The sequence below is a fragment of the Dasypus novemcinctus genome, chromosome 1, assembly GCF_030445035.2.
Source record: "Dasypus novemcinctus isolate mDasNov1 chromosome 1, mDasNov1.1.hap2, whole genome shotgun sequence".
NCBI classification, from domain to species: Eukaryota; Metazoa; Chordata; class Mammalia; order Cingulata; family Dasypodidae; genus Dasypus; species Dasypus novemcinctus.
Genome location: NC_080673.1, coordinates 167,357,149 through 167,376,336, shown reverse-complemented (window position 1 = coordinate 167,376,336; position 19,188 = coordinate 167,357,149). Strand labels below are relative to the sequence as shown.

The 19,188-nt window shown below is 37.9% G+C and overlaps 1 protein-coding gene across 3 annotated transcripts in view; it reads left to right on the top strand.

Annotated features, from left to right (window-relative positions):
* The window catches only part of KLHL5 (kelch like family member 5), a 106,862-nt gene that overhangs the window by 80,129 nt on the left and 7,545 nt on the right, over nucleotides 1-19,188 (top strand). For all 3 annotated transcript variants that reach the window (XM_058299645.2, XM_058299651.2, XM_071217019.1), the window contains 3 exons: nucleotides 4,234-4,458; nucleotides 8,330-8,492; nucleotides 12,873-13,085. In XM_058299645.2, the coding sequence (XP_058155628.1) occupies nucleotides 4,234-4,458; nucleotides 8,330-8,492; nucleotides 12,873-13,085 (601 nt within the window). The remainder of the gene's footprint in view (nucleotides 1-4,233; nucleotides 4,459-8,329; nucleotides 8,493-12,872; nucleotides 13,086-19,188) is intronic.

Below are 19,188 nucleotides of genomic sequence, written 5' to 3'. Positions count from 1 at the left end.
AATTCAGTGCAAAGGGTATCATGCCCACAAGAATAGATTAATTTAAAAGCATAATTCTTCTCTTTCAGGGATTCATAAAATAATCTCAGACTGCCGCAATGATAGTAAAAGATTTGACCTATTAACACAGATACAAATAAAAAAGGAAAAGCTCTTCCTTACACTAGAATGCCAACTAATAAATGTGTACAAGGAAAAATGGGATTAGAAAAATCACCATTTGTCAACCATAATCATAATGATTGATTCAGGCAAGAATCATCGACGGATGCTATATTAGCCAAAAGGGGTGCTGATGCAAAGTATCAGAAATCTGTTGGCTGTTATAAAGAGTATTTATTTGGGGTAAAAGTTATAAGTCCCTAAAGTTATAAGTTCCTCAAGTCCCTTGAGTTGTCAAGGTTAATTTCTCACCCAAAGTCAGTTGCCATGTGTTGAAGCAAGATGGTGGGCTGTGTCTGCAAGGGTTCAGCCTTCCTCCTTCCTCTTAAGGCTCCATGGATCTAGCTTCTTTCTATCTCATTGCTTTCCCAGCCTTCTCAGATGCTCAGGGCTCTGGTCTCTCAGCTGCAAACTATCAGACAAATGGCCCAGCTCTTTCCAGGGCTCCAGCATCAAAACTAAGTTCTCTCCTCTGCTGTGTGCTCTATTGTGTGTCTCCTTGAGTGAGTGTTGGTTTATCTAGCCCACTAAGGGGGCAGGGATGCAAACTTGGGCCATGCCCTACTGACATGGTCGAGTCAAAGCCTTAATCTAATCAAGTAAATGCAAAACCTTTGAATTTAATACAATCAAGGGTATTACACTCAGAGGAACAGGCCAGTTTACAAGCATAATCTGTATCTCTTTTTGGAATTAGTAAATAATATCAAACTGCCACAGATGCTAAGACTAGTGGATGAAAGTTTGAGAAAAATAGGATGTTTAGTCTCAAAGTATCTCCCCACAACATGCTTATTAGTCACAAAGAGTACAAAAGTATCTTTACAGTGGAGAAGCCTGCCCCTTAGCACCCTAACCAAATGGCCAAAGTTAGCATTGCCCCTGTTTCTTTCTAATAACACTTCAGATTCTAAATCCTAGGTGCAAGTTCCCAGTGGGCTGGCCTTAGGTCCTTTGTCCTAAAGTGCCAGGGCCAAGGAGAATTTATCTATATATGTCTTTTCAGCTTTCTGTTGTATGAGATGGGTTTCTGTCTCTCATAAAAACTTATACCTACAGTGGAAAATTCCCAAGAATGGAAAGGGAGCTCAGTTATTAAGCAGACAGAGAAAACAGTAAATATCTGCAGTCTCTCTTTCAAACTCTAAATTCTCACAGTCACCAAGTCTTCCTTCGTACTACTTCCAGATTTCCACTGTCATCTTCCTCATTTCAGTTACCCTCTTAGACACCATGCTCTATAGCCTGTCAAATATCGTACATGCTTTAATCTTGTTGATTTAGGGGGAATAGCATTCATTACATTGTTAATCTGTGTCAGAAATATTTCTAAGCAATTGACCAATATCATTTCATTTCATCTTCATAACAACTTTAAGAGGTGATATTGTTATTGCCCTGTTTTATAGATGAGGACACTATGACTTAGAAAAGTTAAGTAACTTTTCCAGGATTGCACAACTAATAAGTAATGGAATCATGATTCACGCACAGGCATCCTGACTCTGGAGACTGCTATATTCTCTGCTTTCTTAACTGTTACTTTGCTCACAAACTCCAGAAATCATTGTATCTTACCGTTTCATGTGTAAATTCCTCTTTCTGGTGTCAAGACTTTCTGTAATCTGGCCCTTATGTTTATCAACTTTATTTCTGAGTCTTTCTTAATAATAAAATAATGTGACTTTCTACACTACTCAAGCTGTCTTCCTTGACCTTAAATTATTCTCAATGTCTTTATGATGAAGAGCCCTTTACATTTGTTGGATGGTAGTCTGATCACTGGGCTCTTGGTCCCTTTCTTCATATAGCTATTTAGTATAGAGCCCAGCAAATAAGCTGGTGATGACCCTAACCAGACATGAAGAAAATGTTAGAATATATTTGTGCTTACTTTTATAAAGTTTAATTCTTCAGTATAAATTAAAGAAGCTTTTCCATAGATTTTTGTATTTATTAGTACTTTTTTTATTTTTAAATATTTGGTTTGTAAGATACATTTTTTTTTATTTTATTTTTTTAAAGATTTATTTTATTTATTTCTCTCCCCTCTCCAGTTGTCTGTTCTCTGTGTCCATTTGCTGCGTGTTCTTCTTTTTGTCTGCCTCTGTTGTTAGCGGCACGGGAATCTGTATCTTTTTGTGTCAGCTCTCCATGTGTGCGGCACCATTCCTGGGCAGGTTGCACTTTCTTTCACTCTGGGCGGCTCTCCTCACGGGGCGCACTCCTTGTGCGTGGGGCTCCCCTACGTGGGGGACACCCCTGCGTGGCACGGCACTCCTTGCGCGCATCAGCACTGCTCATGGGCCAGCTCCACATGAGTCAAGGAGGCCCAGGATTTGAACTGCGAACCTCCCATGTGGTAGGCAGACACCCTATCCACTGAGCCAAGTCCGCTTCCTGATACATGTTTTAGATTATGTTTTAAGATTTTATGTTTTAAAAGTTGTGTTTGAAATTAGCAAAAAAAACTTTTAGTTCAACATAAGACTATGATATTGTTTAGTGAACTAGATCTAAAAGAAATAACTTAAAAAATTAAAATGAAAAAATATTCTTGAAATGCATTAGTGAAGAGAGATGATGAGAGATGATTAGCATTGCCATTTTATTTAATGGAGGAAGCTTTTAAGATGAAATTTAGAATGATGAATCAAATATACTGTTACAGCCAATGATCTGAGCATATAAAATCTCATAGCAAAAAAAGTCATAAGAAAAGATTATTCAAATTTGGATACTTTTTGAACAGCTACTATGTACAAGGGACTGTATTTGAGGCTGTGAAATATACAGAGGTGGAGAAAGACTTGATATCTATACTCCAATAACTTAGAATTTTTAAAGGTAAATACAAAAAAACCTAGAACAGAAAATATAATATTCTACATATAACAAAACCATTCTAAATTTTAGGAGATGGTTCTTAGAACTCATGCTCTGCTGACTAATTGTAACAAATACCTTATAAGTGTCTGTCATGCTCTTTATCAAGGAAAAGTAATTCTATTACATAAGGATTGGATTGATTTTGTGTTGTATTAAAAGCTTAGAAGAGAGAAATGAAGTAGAATCTAATTGAACTCTTTAAAATTGGAGGTTTTGGTTTTCTTTTAGAGATGTGGTGCTTTTCTCTTTAACCTGGTCTCACCTCATGAAATAAAAAGAGTTCCTATAATCTCCCAATTATTAAAAAAAAAATATATATATATATATATATGCCAGCATACAGTATCTCCTTCAGCTTCCTATACTCAAATTCCCAAAGTGTGTAAATCTGCACTTATCCTCTCGTCCCTTCTTACTGCCATAGAAGAATGAGTTACCCCCTCTGTTCCTATGAGAGCCAGCCCCTCGCCCAGTGCTCTGGATCCCACCCTTTCCTGCCTCCTCTGGAACTCCACCTGACCAATTATGATCCCTTTCATCTCCTGTCTTTTCACATTCTTTCTTTTCTACTAGATCTTTCCTGTTAGCAGTTAAGCAAACTCACATCTTTCCAATTCTAAAAGGAAATGAAACAGAAACCTTCCTCAATCTACTTTTTTCCCTCTAGTAATTCCTACCTCTCTCCTCCCTTTTATAGCCTAACATCTCGGAAGAACCATCCACTGACGGTCTCTCTTTCCTCCCCTCACAGTTCCACCTCAGCCACTCTAATAAGGATCCACTCAGTAAAGCCACCCATGATCTCCATGTAGTTAAATCCAATAACACTTTTTTAGTCTTAATCTTACTTGATCTCCCAGTAGCATTTGATATTGTGAGGAGTCCCACCTCCTTGAAACTTTTTTCCTTTGGCTTTCATGACACTAAACTATCCTGCTTTTCCTCCCGTTTCTGCTATTGCTTCTCGGCTCCTTTTGATACATGATCTTTGTCCACTGGACCTTTAAATAGTGAAGCCTGCTGAAGGCCCAGGAGCAGAGTAGGAGGTGAGGTTAGACATCTAGGCAGGAGCTTGTCAGGACACAATGAAAGTATTGTCAATGCTAATAAAATCGTACTTCTGTATGTATAATTTCATAAAATGCTCAGTCATTTATATACATTCTATATATTACTATTTAGGCGCAACAAGCATTGAAAAGTATGATCTCCGTACAAATATGTGGACTCCTGTAGCAAATATGAATGGGAGGAGGCTACAGTTTGGTGTTGCAGTGTTAGATGACAAACTGTATGTGGTTGGAGGAAGAGACGGACTGAAGACTTTGAATACTGTAGAGTGCTACAACCCCAAAACAAAAACTTGGAGTGTGATGCCTCCTATGTCCACACACAGGCATGGCCTTGGTAAGTATGGCTACACAGATTTGTTCATTGTGTTATATATTGCACTTCCACAATATTTATATTCTACACCAGGCAGAAAAGGACCAGTATGGCAGCTGCAGAGACAGCAACAGGCCATCGCCAGGTATTCCTTCCCATGCTCCCTGTTATCTAAGTAGAAGCAGAGAAAATAAGCATCTGTGTTAATGTGGCCACAGCCAATGCCAATAAAACAATGAATATTAAAGGATTTTAGTGTAGTATGATGGTCTGACAAGCCACTTTTGTACATATGTATTCTGTGTTGACAATTATTATCTAACTTAATTGAAATGCTTATTTTAAAATCTTTAGAATTATTGTTTTCATCTCTTTCTCCTAATTTTTAAGCAGAAGTAAGAGAAAACCTAGAAGATTTTGAGGTGCCACTGAGAATGGAATGATGGAGACTTTTCATTCTTTTATTCAATAATTCACTAAGCAGACATTTATTGAGCATCTATTATGTGCCATGCTCTTTGCTCTATAAGTATACAAAAATGAGAAACACTGTCTCTACCTTTAAGGAACTGATAGCCATTCTGAAATGGATAGAAAAGAATTTACAGATCCTGTATCAGATGACCTCTCCTCTTTTATTGAAATAGGGGAAAGAATTGTTTGATGAGAATGTAGAAAGTGGAAATTACATTAGATAGGGGCTTTTGCTGTATAATAACCCTGTTTAGCCCACAATTTAGTGGTTTAAAATAGCAGCCATTTATTTAGCTCCTGGATCTTTGGGTCAGCTGGGTGGTTCCTGGGGTCTGGTTGTCTTGGCTGATCTCTGTTGGGTTTTCTCATGAATCTGGGGTCAGCTAGCAGGTCAACTGGATGACCTGGCAGGGCCTCACTCACATGTCTGGTTACAGGCAGATTGTCAGCCGGGACAACAGAGACAAATGGGGGCAGTCACAGGGTTTCAAAAGCAGCGAGAGAAGGCAGGCCCCAGGGCACAAACACTTTTCAAACTTCTGCTTGCACCCTATTTGCTAATGAAAAATGTCCCACTGGCCAAAGCAAGTCAAATGTGCAAGTCCAAATTCAAGAAGTGAAGAAATAGACCTCTTCTCTGAGGAGAGTAGCTGCACAGTCACATAGCAAATAGGCATGAATTCAGGGATAAGATGACTTTGGAACCTTGTGTTTAATCTCTCAAAGGTTTATAATAGTTGCTATAAAGAATATGATAGGTCATCAATAAAAGATGAATTAAAAGATGGATGGGTAGCAGTGAAGGCACAGCTGAGTTTATTTTTTTAAAGATAAGTATTTTTTAATTTATTTATCCAGCCCCCCATTTGTTTGCACTTGCTGTGTCTGTTCGTTGTGTGCTTGTCTTCCTTTTTTATGTGGTGCCAGGAACTGAACCTGAACCCGGGATCTCACATGTGGTAGGCAGGAGCTCAGGCACTCGAGTCACATTCACTTCCCCAAAGTTAATAGCATGGTTTTGTACTATACCCAACGTATTGATACTGAGCACCAATGCACTGGCTGTGCCAAAAACCAGTAACCAGTAATGACAGTTATCTAGGGGTGAAGTTTGGCATGGTGTTGGCTACAGTAAAAGGCCGAAGAGACAAGGGAGTCTAATAACTGTAATTAGATCTCAGTGAAAGGTGACCTTAGGTTTTAGGTTCAATAAAGAAGTAAAACTAGAAGGTTAGGGCTATGGTACTGAGAGAAGGAGCTTAAAATGAGCTATATGAAATTTAACAAGGGGAAATATAAAACATTACTCTTGAATCCATAAAATCAACCATTACATAGACACAGATTGGGAAAATAGGTCTTAAAAGAAACATGAATGAGACATAAATTTGGATTAACCATAAAGTACCCCCTCCTTCCACCATAGGGAAAAGAAACTTAATTTTAACTTAGAGTACATTTTTATAGATGTTGTACATAGAATGAGATTGCCCATCAAACTGTAATAAGTTCAAAGGAGAACAATCATTTAGTTCAAACTGTCTTTAAGCTCTTATTTCAGATATCTGTGTCCTTCAAAACAGTCTTATTCTTACTAATCTACCTTATAATAAATAAATGTTACAAAGTTGAGCTTATAAAATAAATTTATGTTTAAGGAACACTCCTTTTATATCTTTATGTATGCGAATCCGATGAAGATTTCATTTGGGAAAAAAAAGGACTCTGCTGCTAAAATTTATTTTCAAAGCTATTGTTTAAGGGCATGGACTAGATGGACCCTTTAAGTTTGCTTCCAGCCCTTAATTGATTTTGTGTGTATGTATATGTACATATAAAATAGCCAATAATGTTAGGGCACAATATATTATATAACAAAGGAATGGTTTATAACAAAGAGATGTGTTGGTTTGGGTCATGAATGAATGAAGAATATTTATATCTCAAATGAAAATATATTTTTACAATAGAGTTTATTAGCCCTCAAGTGAAATGTATTTGTTTCTTGCCTGGCCATCATGTTGCACCTCTTCTCAAAATCCTCTATTGACTCTCCATCTCATCAGAATAAAATCCCAGGTCTTTTCAATAGCATCATGCATGGTGGAGCTGCACACTGTCCCTGCCCCTTCCCCTTGGTTCACTCTGCTTAGCCAAACTGGCATCCTTGTTGTACCAGCACACTAAGCATGCCTCAGAGCCTTTGACATGCTGTTCCCTCAAGTCACCTCCTCTTCTCCCAAAAATTTGCATGGCTGGTTTCCTAACTTCGTTCAAGTTTCTGCCCAGAGATCTCCCCTGACCCTCTCTATTTTCTTTATCTGCTCCATTTTTCTTCTCAGCACTTATCAATATCTAAAATAGATAATGTATTTTATCTATTCCTCTCACTAAAATGTAAGATCCATGAAGGCAGATCTCTGATCTATTTTCTTCTTTTAAATGCCTGCCACTTACTAGAAGCCCAATAGATATTTATTCAATAAATGAACAAATGAATCTGACTCAGTTCCCTGGTGATGAATCACACAAATAGATTGTGGTAACAAATCTAACTGCAGTAAAATCTCATGAATTTGAATGAGTAGGGGGAAAGGAGGAAAAATGCTTTTTCAAAGATGTGTTCAATCCAAATTACTGAAAAATGTATTATGTAATGACAGTGCATGCATCTGCAGTTTTTATTTTTATTTTTATTTTTTTTAAGATTTATTTATTTATTTCTCTCCCCTTCCCCCACCCCACCCCGGTTGTCTGTTCTCTGTGTCCATTTGCTGCGTCTTCTTTATCTGCTCCTGTTGTTGTTAGCAGCACGGGAATCTGTGTTTCTTTTTGTTGCGTCATCTTGCTGTATCAGCTCTCCATGTGTGCGGCACCATTCCTGGGCAGGCTGCACCCTGTTTCGCTCTGGGCAGCTCTTCCCACGGGGCGCACTCCTTGCATGTGGGGCTCCCCTATGCGGGGGACACCCCTGCATGGCATGGGGCGTGCTCCTTGCGTGTGGGGCTCCCTTACGAGGGGGACACCCCTGTGTGGCACGGCCCTCCTTGTTGGCATCAGCACTGCGCATGGGCCAGCTCCACAAGTGTCAAGGAGGTTTTTGAACCGCGGACCTCCCATGTGGTAGACGGACGCCCTAACCACTGGGCCAAGTCCGCCGCCCCCATCTGCAGTTTTTGGTAACTTCCATTGTTGGACTTCAAAATACTGCTTGTAAACCTTTCAGACTAGAACTATGTGCTATTCTCACCAACTCCCACTGAGAAGAGGAATGAGGAAGCCAAATATCTATACCATAAATTTTTACTTAGTTAAATTTGCATGTGTAAAGTTCATTGTATTATATTATAATAAAAATATGGTTTTTAAGACTCAACAGCAAATCTTAGGTCATTACGTCTTTCCTGTCTCTTTGTAGGTGTGGCTGTATTAGAAGGTCCCATGTATGCAGTAGGAGGGCATGATGGCTGGAGCTATTTGAATACAGTTGAAAGATGGGACCCTCAGGCTCGCCAATGGAATTTTGTTGCTACTATGTCTACCCCCAGGAGCACAGTAGGTGTGGCAGTACTAAGTGGAAAGTAAGGAAATATTTACAGTTCCACCTAAAACACAATAAGCCAAATTCGTTAAGCGACATCGTTTCCAATTGAAAGATACACATAAAAAATAATGAAAGAGGAGGATTTCAAGTGATTTTAAAGTCATTCTTTTTATAATAGTTCTAAATATAAATAACACAAAGTTAAGTTAGACTTTCTAATATGTATATACTGTAAATTTCCGCTTATCCTTTTTTTTAATAGATTTATTTTACTTATTTCTCCCCCTACCCCTTGTTTCCACTCACTATCTGCTCTCTGTGTCTGTTCGTTGCGTGCTTGTTGTCTTTTTAGGAGGCACTGGAACCAAACTCGGCACCTCCCATGTGGGAGGGCAGTGCCCAATGGCTTGAGCCACCTCCACTCCCTTGCTTATCCTTTTGAGTGAAGAAATTATATATATATTCAATATTAATAAACTATAGAGTAAAAAATCTGGTGATTTATATAGTATGATCTCAATATTTCCCTCAATAATTCTTCCATATCTTTTACAAATTTATCTTTACTTTTTTCTTATCTTGGTAAACTGAGGAAACTAGAATTGATTTAGAAAGAGGGGCTCTCTTTCCTCCTTTCAGATCTAAATAGAGAAAGCAGATTTGAATAGAGCTATATCCAAAAACACTTGGTTACTCAGAACCTGAATATATATCTTTCTTCTATAAAATGAAGCCCTATACATTACTTTTTAAAGTTATTTGTCATATACCTTTTACTCACTAAAAATGCTTTATCATCACTTCCAGAAAGAGTAAGGAATCAGAGTTAAAATATAGAGATTTACAATTATTTCTAGAATGCTGTTGTTGATTATCAAAAGAAAAATAAGAAAATATTGGTTACAATGTCTATTTTATGGTAGATAGAAGAATCAGTCACCAAAGAATCTTAACTAATGGGAAAAAAAAATGAAACAATATCTCTAAGTTTTGACCCTTTCCTTTAAACTTTGGGGATTAGTGCATTGGACTAATTTTTGTACAGTACACATTTCTTAGCCCTTATTTCTAATAGAGGACAAAAGAATAACTGCCTTCTCTAAAACCTGATTTCCAAACCTCTGTAACCTGGACTTTGGCATGGAAATACCTTACTTTCTTACCTCTTTTTGCTCTAAAGAGAATTAAGTATTTAGTCTTTCATCTACCTAAAGTACAATTTATTGAATATAATTCTGAGATAGCCTAATTTTCATACAAGAAACTAAGGACCTCTAGTCTACTAAATATTAAAAAATATCCTTTTGAAAGTATTTCTACATTATGATTATAACTGTGAAAAAACATTAATATTAGTAAGTTCTACAGTGGAACACCAAAACAACACATTTGATGTATTCAGAGGTAGAATTTCAAGTGAATTTTTTCATTTTTAATTTTTTGTTTCTTTAGTGTTGTTATGTAACGAATAAAATCAGGGAAGAAAAGACTATCATTTTAGAAATACCACAAAATAGTAGTACTAAGAGACTAAAATTACTTTGGCTTCTTTTAACCTCTACTGCGCCCTCTCTTTAGTCTGGTCCCACTATCTTTTCACTTAGTTTGGAGCCGAAGTCCACCCACTCTCAAGTCCCTCATACCATCCACTCACCCTGAAGACCTGCAACCCTGAGTTCTCCTGTGCACAGTGGCCGAGCCCTTCCAGAAGACTCCTACAGTCACAAATGCAGATCTGTGTTTTGTCTCTCCCTTAAGCCCTCAAGATCTGCTCTGAAGAGTTAATACTGTCTGCCTATCTCCTTACATTCTTCCATGATCTTGCCTTTTCCTTACAGTAGAAAGCATGGCCCAGATGAACCCTTTGAATGTCATGTACACTTCCCTTCCTCTAAGCCCCACCGTCCTTCATAACTATTTTCACACTCATAATCCCCTTCTTCTTGTGTTAAGAGATGGCACATCAAAAGCCAGCGCCTTTCCTTTGCTTGTTATCCCCTCCTTCAGGAGCTTGCCCTATTAATATTATTTCTGCCTCTTGTATTCTTTTTCCTATCACATGGATCCTCCTCTTCCTTTACTTCATGAATTCATTCAAGTTTCTCCCATTCTAAAAATAAAAACAACATTCCAACCCCACATCTAGACCTATTCATTCTCATATATCTTTATTGAAGTTGGCTGCACTCTGTTGCCTTCTCAAAAATCTAGAATTTGTTAAACTTCTATATCCTGCCCCCAAATCACATCAATTTTTAACTTCTAAAGATCTTTCAATCCTATCCTGTCTTTCGTCTATCACTGTCTCATCTCTTTCCTAATCTATTAGGCTGTCTCCCCAACTGGTCACCTTGCCCACAACCTTAACTCCCTCCCTTTCATTCTTCATTTTATTTTATTTTATTCTATTTTATTTTATTTTTAAAAATTTACCCCCTCCCCCCCCCCCCCCGCCATTCCCCCTGTTGTCTGCTCTCTGTGTCCATTCACTGTGTGGTCTTCTGTGTCTGCTTGTATTCTCATCAGGCAGCTCTGGGAACCAATCCTGGGACCTTCCGGAGTGGCACTCTCTTGTGCCACCTCAACTCCCTGTTCTGCTGTGTCTTCTTATTTTCTGTCCTCTGTGTCAATTGTTGCGTTACCTTGCTGCGCCAGGTCTCCGCGTCAGCTGGCACTCCTGCTCAGGGCAGCATTCCCATGTGGGCCGGCACTCCGTGTGGGCCAGCTCACCACTTGGGCCAGCTTGTCCTAACCAGAGGCCCTGGGCATCAAACCCTGGACCTCCTATATTATAGATGTGGTTGAGCCACGTCTGCTTCCCTCATCCTTCATTTTAGATAGCCTTACCTAATGTTCTCCTTAAAGTACAAATAGGATATGTCACTTTCCTACTGGAAACCTTAAAGTAGTCTATTTCACCAAGTCTCCTTTACCATTTTAACTCTATCCACCTCTCACCTCTTCTCTCTCCTCTACCCTACTGCATATTATGCTCCAGACTAATCTATTTGTGAAAAAGACATTTTGTTTCACACTCCTAGTATTTTTTAAACCCATACCCTCTGTTTTAGAATGCCATTTCCCCTACTTCCTTACCCGGCAAACTCAATCATCCTTGAAAAAAATTAGCAATCTTTTTACTTAGTTGGGCTTCCACTTTTAAGTACATATCCAGAATCTGGAAAAAATAGAAATTATGTTGTTAGAAAAAATCATGCAGCTTAATGAAAACAAAAATTATGTATCTTCTCTCTGCCACTCCTTTATGATTCAGAATAAATTATTTTTTTTTGTGCCTCAGTTTTTCTATCTACAAAAAGAAGAACCTAGATTAAACTCTTTTTATATCTTTCAATTCCTGATGCAAAAGATAGTAGTCTCTTTAGGGAAAAACTATTTCTGTTTTACATTCTGTATGTAAAATATTTCCAAGTGTTAAATTTTTCTTTCCACCCTTTTTGAGAGAAAACCTTTATTTAGACATCCATTTGCTCCGGTTACCTATAAGCCATGACTGGCAAATATTTTTAGCATCTCTCTTTCAAATGAAATTTGTACAAAGACTTCAATACTTAAAGCAAGTGAAAGTTTAAGTTTATTAACTTATTTTAAATTTATTATAAATTCAAGTTTATAATATTTACTCATTATGAAAATCATTCAAGAAAGAACAATTTAAATAAATGAAGAATCACTATAAATAATAAGTAGTAATTTATATGCCATTGTTTCAAGCCATCCTTTTATTCCCTTCTTATATATTTTAAAGTCAGATTTAGGACAAGTGCATACCAGTTGGCTGTTGATTATACAAATGTTTATTAATATAACTCTGTGTTCTGTTTCTGCTTCTTTCTGGGTGACCTTGTGCAAGTCTCTTAGATCTTTTCCAGCCCCAGTTTCTTCACCTGTGAAACAGATACAAATGGTTTCTCATAGTATTGTGTTCTATTAAATAATATACTTACAGTGTCTAACCTGTGGTATGTGTTCAGAGAAAGTTAGTTTCTGTCCTTCACAACCAAGTGCTGCCTTAGCTATTTTAAAATTAAGTAATGGTGTATTTAGACACCATATTTTATCTAGTCTAAGATACATTTTAACATCTCTAAAGTCGGGATTCATCTTACAATCAGTGGTGACTTACAATTGCTGTTAAACAGATGGTAGCTGTGAAATAGTTATCATTGCCTTCACATTTATGTTTTCTTTTTATGTATACAAGGCTCACGTATGATATATATATGTGTCATTTAATTGATAGCATATCACCTGCTTTAATGGTACATAAATTAACAGCGTGTCTTACAATTGATGGCATCTTAGATTTGATGAAATACAGTAAGTGTACCTTCTTTTTCTTCAACATAATAAAAGCACTGTTCCTTCTTTATAGTTTCCTTTGTTCATTTTACAGACTGTATGCAGTTGGTGGTCGTGATGGAAGTTCTTGTCTCAAATCAGTAGAATGTTTTGATCCTCATACTAATAAATGGACACTGTGTGCACAGATGTCAAAAAGGAGAGGAGGAGTAGGAGTAACTACCTGGAATGGATTGCTGTATGCTATTGGAGGGCACGATGCTCCCGCGTCCAACTTGACTTCCAGACTCTCAGACTGTGTGGAGAGGTAATTTCTTATGCAGGAAAAGTAGGAACCTATATGTATATAAGCCTCTGACATTTGCAGGCAAATTAATAACTCTTTGTTGCGCATGTAGAATGGCTCCTTAGGAGCTTCATCAACTCTGGGCTCTCTGCTCTGGCCGTTCCTCTGCGTCTCCCTACACTGCCTACTCAGATTCTCTCATCCTATTATTGCCAACTTAAACCTTGCCTTAGGACTAATAGCATAATTTATTAATTCAATCGTTAAAACAAATATTTATTGTGTCCCTATTTTGTACTGGACATCGTACCTAACAAAAATAGAAAAGGGGCTTGATGAATTTCAGAGAAAATAAAGTAGGGGCTGGAAGCTAAAAAAGAAGTGCAAATTATAGGGACATTTCTGACCCATTTTAATATAAAATTAATAACATTAAAACACACACATGCATATAGATAGTAGAGATAGATAGAGATAGAGATAAGCTTAAACAACTCATCCAAACTCTGGCCTCATGAAATTCAAGTATGGGGCCAGGTGGAGAGGCTAACAGCAGTGGAAGATTCAGAAGGTATTTCACATTCCTATTATGTTCAGTCTAGGTCAAGGAATGGAGAGAATTGAACAGATTTAAGAGGTAGAATCAAAAGGACTTGGTGGCCAATTGGATATGGAAGATGATGGAGAAGGGGGGAGATCCTTTAAGCTCAAAAAACTAGGTAAATGATGGTTATAGAACTTTTGCAGAGCAACACCTTTTTAAATAACTTGCTAGACATCTAAGTGAAGATGCCAGCTAGTTATTTAGGTACATGAGTTTGGAGCTCAGAGCAAAGATTTCAGCTAGAGATGTACATTTGAGAGTCTTAAGTATACATAACACTCAGTATAGTGAGATAGTAGAGAGAGAGAGAAAAAAAACAGGACAGTGGTGTGGGAAATTTCAATATTTAGACACATAGTATATAAAATAAGAAAAAGATATGTAGCAACTGGAGGAATAAAGGAAAACTGAGTGAGTCTAGTATCATGGACAAGAAGATGGAGGAAATGTGCCAGCTGTGTCTAATGCTACTGACAATTCAAATGAAATGAGAATTGAACAGACGTCCTTGAATTTGGCAGCATGGAAGTTTCATTGAAGCAGTAGAGGTGGACTCCGGACTGGAAAGTCTTAAGGAGTTAAGAGGAGATGATGAAGTGGAGGCAGTGAACATAAATAGCTCTTTCTGGGGAACAGATGTACCTCAAGTGGCTGAGTGTCTGCTTCCGTATATGGGTTTAATCCCTGGTACCTCCTAAAAAAAAAAAAAGCTTTTTCTCTTACCTCTAACTACTGCATAGTAATTATGCATAAGTATTACTGCATAATCCTTCAAGGTGTACATCCACCCTCTCTATTTATATCTATCTGCTATCTATCTGTCTATTCCTCCATCCAGTACTAAGATACTGCTTTCCAAATGATGACTGCACCACTCCGCACTCCCACAGGAGTGTACCAGCCACATCCATCAATACTTAACATCATCTGCCTTTCTGGTTTTTGCCATTCTCATGCATCTAAGGTGACTTAAATTTATATTTTTCTGATTGCTAACAAGTTTGAGTACCTCTTTTTCATGGCTATTGGCGTTTTGAGTTTCTTCTGGTAAACTGCTTGTTCATATCCTTTGCCCATTTTTTTCTCTTGGGGTTGCTTTGCAGGAGTTCCATTTGTTTTCTAAATAGTAGTCACTTGTCAGTTTTAGACATTGTAGATTTCTTCTCCCAGTCTGTCATTTGCTTGTTAATTTTGTTGATGATATTCTTCATTGACTAGGTCCTCTTAATTTTGAAAAAATCAAAATGGTCTTTTTGGGGGACACTTGTATTTTGGGGAATTTGTTTATGAAGTCCTTCTTCACACCTATTTCCCGGATATATTTGCCTACATTCTCTATGACTGGCTTTATTTTTTTTACCTTTTACATTTAGGTTTAAACCCACTCAAAGTCAATCTTTGACTATGTTGTTAGGCTGGGATAACATGTCCAATGCAACAGACAGTCAGAACGGAGCCTTCCTGCTTGTGAGAGACTCGCTGTCTGGCTTCTGAATCCCTGGGAGAGGCAGGGGTCCTAAAGAAGCGCTGGCAACGTCTGGGGCAGCATGGGGTGGGGCACTCAGCGTGCTCCAAGAAGCAGGTATTTACCAATCAACACGGAATTATTTAGGAGTTTTTAAGCTGGTCTAGCCTCACTGGAACACGTCCAATATCAGCCCTAGTGTTAGAGATCCGTTTTATTTTTCTCTGTGTAGTGGAGGAAGCAGCTTTCCCAGCACCATCTGTTCAACAGTCGCCATTTTTCCCTATGATTTGCAATGACATCATTTTAGATCGTTCAAGAGAGAAAAACTACACAGTAATTTGAACAGGGAAAGTTTAATTTGAAGAATTATTAACTCTAAAAGGGAATTGGGTAAGGAGACTTTGGCTAGTTAGAAGAAAAGAGAATACTTTCTTTAGAAAATATGTATTTTCTTAAATATATAGGAATAGCATACAGAAGGAGCAACCACTGTCCTACAGCTGGGAGAGTTGCCCAAGGAAGATTCCACGCACACCTGGGCTGAGATCCAGATCTCCTTGGAAAGGGCACAGCCGTGGCTCACTGGGTGGCAGAGCAGTTGCCATGGTGCCATGTCAGTGGGACTTGCTGCCAGCAATGTCAGGGAAAGCTCTCCACAGAGAGCTGTCTCACCCAAGGCTGTGCTACAAAACCGCCCCAGGGTGGGAAGCTGCTGGTTCCTGGGTGCTGCTAGCTGCCAGGAACCGCACAGAACTAGGAAGCCAAATCCTTATCTCCTGCATGGTCTCTCTGGCGCCCTCTCCTGACAAATCTTATATCCTGCCAGCTGGCAAAGGGAAAATTATTAAAGGGCCAGATCCATTTGCACAGTGCAGGAGTAAAGATAAATTTGGACCTGAGAGGCATTTAGATAGCCGGCAGAGACACCTTCATTGTAAATTAAGGTCCCATAAAAACGGGTATCTTAGTTCCCTAGGGCTGCCATAACGAAGTACCACAAACTGAATGGCTTAAAACAATAAATTTATTGTCTCCCAGTTCTGGAGGCTAGAAGACTGAAATCAAGGTGCTGGAATGGCCAGGCTGCTTCTGAAGTCTCTTAGGGAGGACTCTCTTTCATGCCTCTCTCCTGGTTTTTGGTGGTGGCCAGTAATTCTCGGCATTCCTGAGCTTGAGGCAGCAGAACTCCAGTCTTTATCTCTGTGGTCACATGGCGTTCTCTCTGTGTCCAGTTCTCCCCTTCTTATAAAGGCACCACTCATGCTGGGTTGGAGCCCACTGCTCCAAGTCTGCTTCATCTTAACGAATAACATCCTCAAAGACCCTGTTTGCACATAAGGTCACATTCACAGGACTGGGGATTAGACCTTGAACATGGCTTTTGGGAGGGACACAATTCAACCCATATCAGTGGGTCTATCTCCAAGCTCTTTATGCTGCTCCACTTACATTAATTAGTCTGTTCCTGCCCCGAACCAGTACTGTTTTTAATAGTAGGCTTTGTAACGTAGCTTAATAACCAGGAGGGCAAATGCTCCTCTTTGCAGTTCTTATTTCAAAGTGCCCTCAATTAATGGATCCTTATTCCTCCATGTAAATTTTTAAATTTTGAGTTTCTCAAAAACCATAGTTGGGGGGAGCAGACTTGGCCCTGTGGTTAGGGCATCCGTCTACCACATGAGAGGTCCACGATTCAAACCCCGGGCCTCCTTGACCCGTGTGGAGCTGGCCCATGTGCAGTGCTGATGCGCGCAAGGAGTGCCCTGCCACGCAGGGGTGTCTCCCGCGTAGGGGAGCCCCACGCACAAGCAGTGCGCCCCATAAGGAGAGCTGCCCAGCGCAAAAGAAAGTGCAGCCTGCCCAAGAATGGCACCACACACACGGAGAGCTGACACAACAAGATGACACAACAAAAAGAAACACAAATTCCCTTGCCGCTAACAACAACAGAAGCAGTCAAAAAACACGCAGCCAATAGACACAGAGAACAGACAACTGGGAGGGGGGATAAATAAATAAATAAATCTTTTTTAAAAAAACAACACCATACTTGGAATTTATATCAGAATTGCAGTTATTTTATATATTAATTTGGAAAGAATTTATATCTTAATAAGTCATCTGATTCAGAACTATATTTAAGATGTTCAGATTACCTTCTAAGACCTGTATTAGAGTTTTGTGTTTTGTTTTGTTTTTAAAGATTTATTTTATTTATTTATAAGGTTTTATTACCACTCTTGCTAATCTTATTGATTTTATTGATCTTGCCAAAAAATTCATTTTACCATGAATTGCATAGCAACCTGAAGCCTCTACTGTTTCTTCAGTCTAGTTAGTATAATTTTGTGCAAATGTCTAATCAAATTTATTTTATTTAAAATTTGGCTAATTGATTTCATTATTATGAGGAGCTTGAGCCTTTTTCATGATTCTTTTCATATTATCTACAGAGTAAAAGTAAAGATCATTGCATTTCAGAGGTTTCTTTGTAGTTTTTAGCAAATCATTTAAGAAATATTGACTTCTTAGAATTGTTGTTCTTTACTTTTTAGTATTTCTAGGAGAGTAATTAGAATTATTTATTTCTATGTAGAAGCCTTTGAAAGTCTGCTTGGACTGAGTATTCCATATAGATTTAGCATTTTTGTTTTTGTTTTGTTTATAAATCATGATGAGAAATTATTGTTACTCACAATGTATTAGGAATTCACTTCTTGATTTTCTTTTAAGTCCTTCAAACTTATTCCTTAAGTGTGGCATTCCACTAGGATAGAAGTTCCATGAAAAGATAGATTTTTCTGTTTTATTTCACTGTGTCCCAGGCACCTAAAAAAGTACCTGGTACACATAACTTGCTTAGTAAATACTTGTTGTTGTTGTTGTTGTTAATAAACCTTTTAGTATTACAGAATTAGAATTACAAGCATTTTTAAAAAATAAAGTATAAATAAAAGCAAAATTTTACAATTATAATGTAACATTCCCAGTTCTCAGAGATCGCCACATTTAATTCCTTAGCCCAGCTCTTCTGGATCTTTCTTTGAGCATATATATAATTGTATTTTATGCCAAATTGAGATACTATGTTCATACTGTTTTGCCACCTGCCCTTTTTAGTCAGTGACCTCCATTTTTCTATTTTTATAAATTTTCAATCTCATATAATATATAGAACACATTCAGATTTCTCCAGTTGACTCCAAATAACCTCTGTAGTTAATCTGTTCAAACCAAAGTATACAGACCACTATTACATTTGCTTGTTGGGTCCCATAAATCAAGTCTTTTACCTAACATTTGTGCTTTTGTATGATACTGACTTATTCAAGAGATTGGGCTGGTTGTCCTTCCAATGTCCTAGTTCAGATTTGTCCGACTCCTTCCTTGTGATGTTTAACATTTCTCTAGTCCCCGTATTTCTGTGAAAATGGAAGTGATATCTAAACATTTGATGGATTTATATTAAATTTTTGGCTTGCCTGTCACAGTTGTCATTATATACTTCATGTGGCTACACATCAGGAGATATAATATTTGCTTTTCCCACCATTAGCAATTCAAAGATTGAATCTGATTTGTGATGATAATGGTCAGAAATTTTCAATGCATAATGGTGACTTTTTCCATTTATGACTAGAAAGTTGTTTGTGAGTTGTACTTCGTTACTAGGTAGCTATCTAGTCCCCCATCACCCGAACATTTTAACAACGATTGATAATCCTTGCCTAGATCAATAATTTAATTAGAATTTGAAAAATTTGTTTTTCTCTAGTTCGATTATTCCATCTATATTAGTAAGCCTGAATTGCTCTATAAAGTAGAGCTTTCCCTATCAACTTGGGGCCTTTAATTATTCTGACATACAATTCCCTCTGGAAACACAAGAAAGGCATTTTTTCCCCTTTTATTACCAATATTCAAAATAAGAAGTCATTTTAATAATTGCCTTGGAAGTATAAATGGATCAGATCCCCCAGGATTGTATTGAGATTATCATTCATTCAACAAATACTTCTTTATGTGTTGTAATATTTCTTTATGCATTGGGA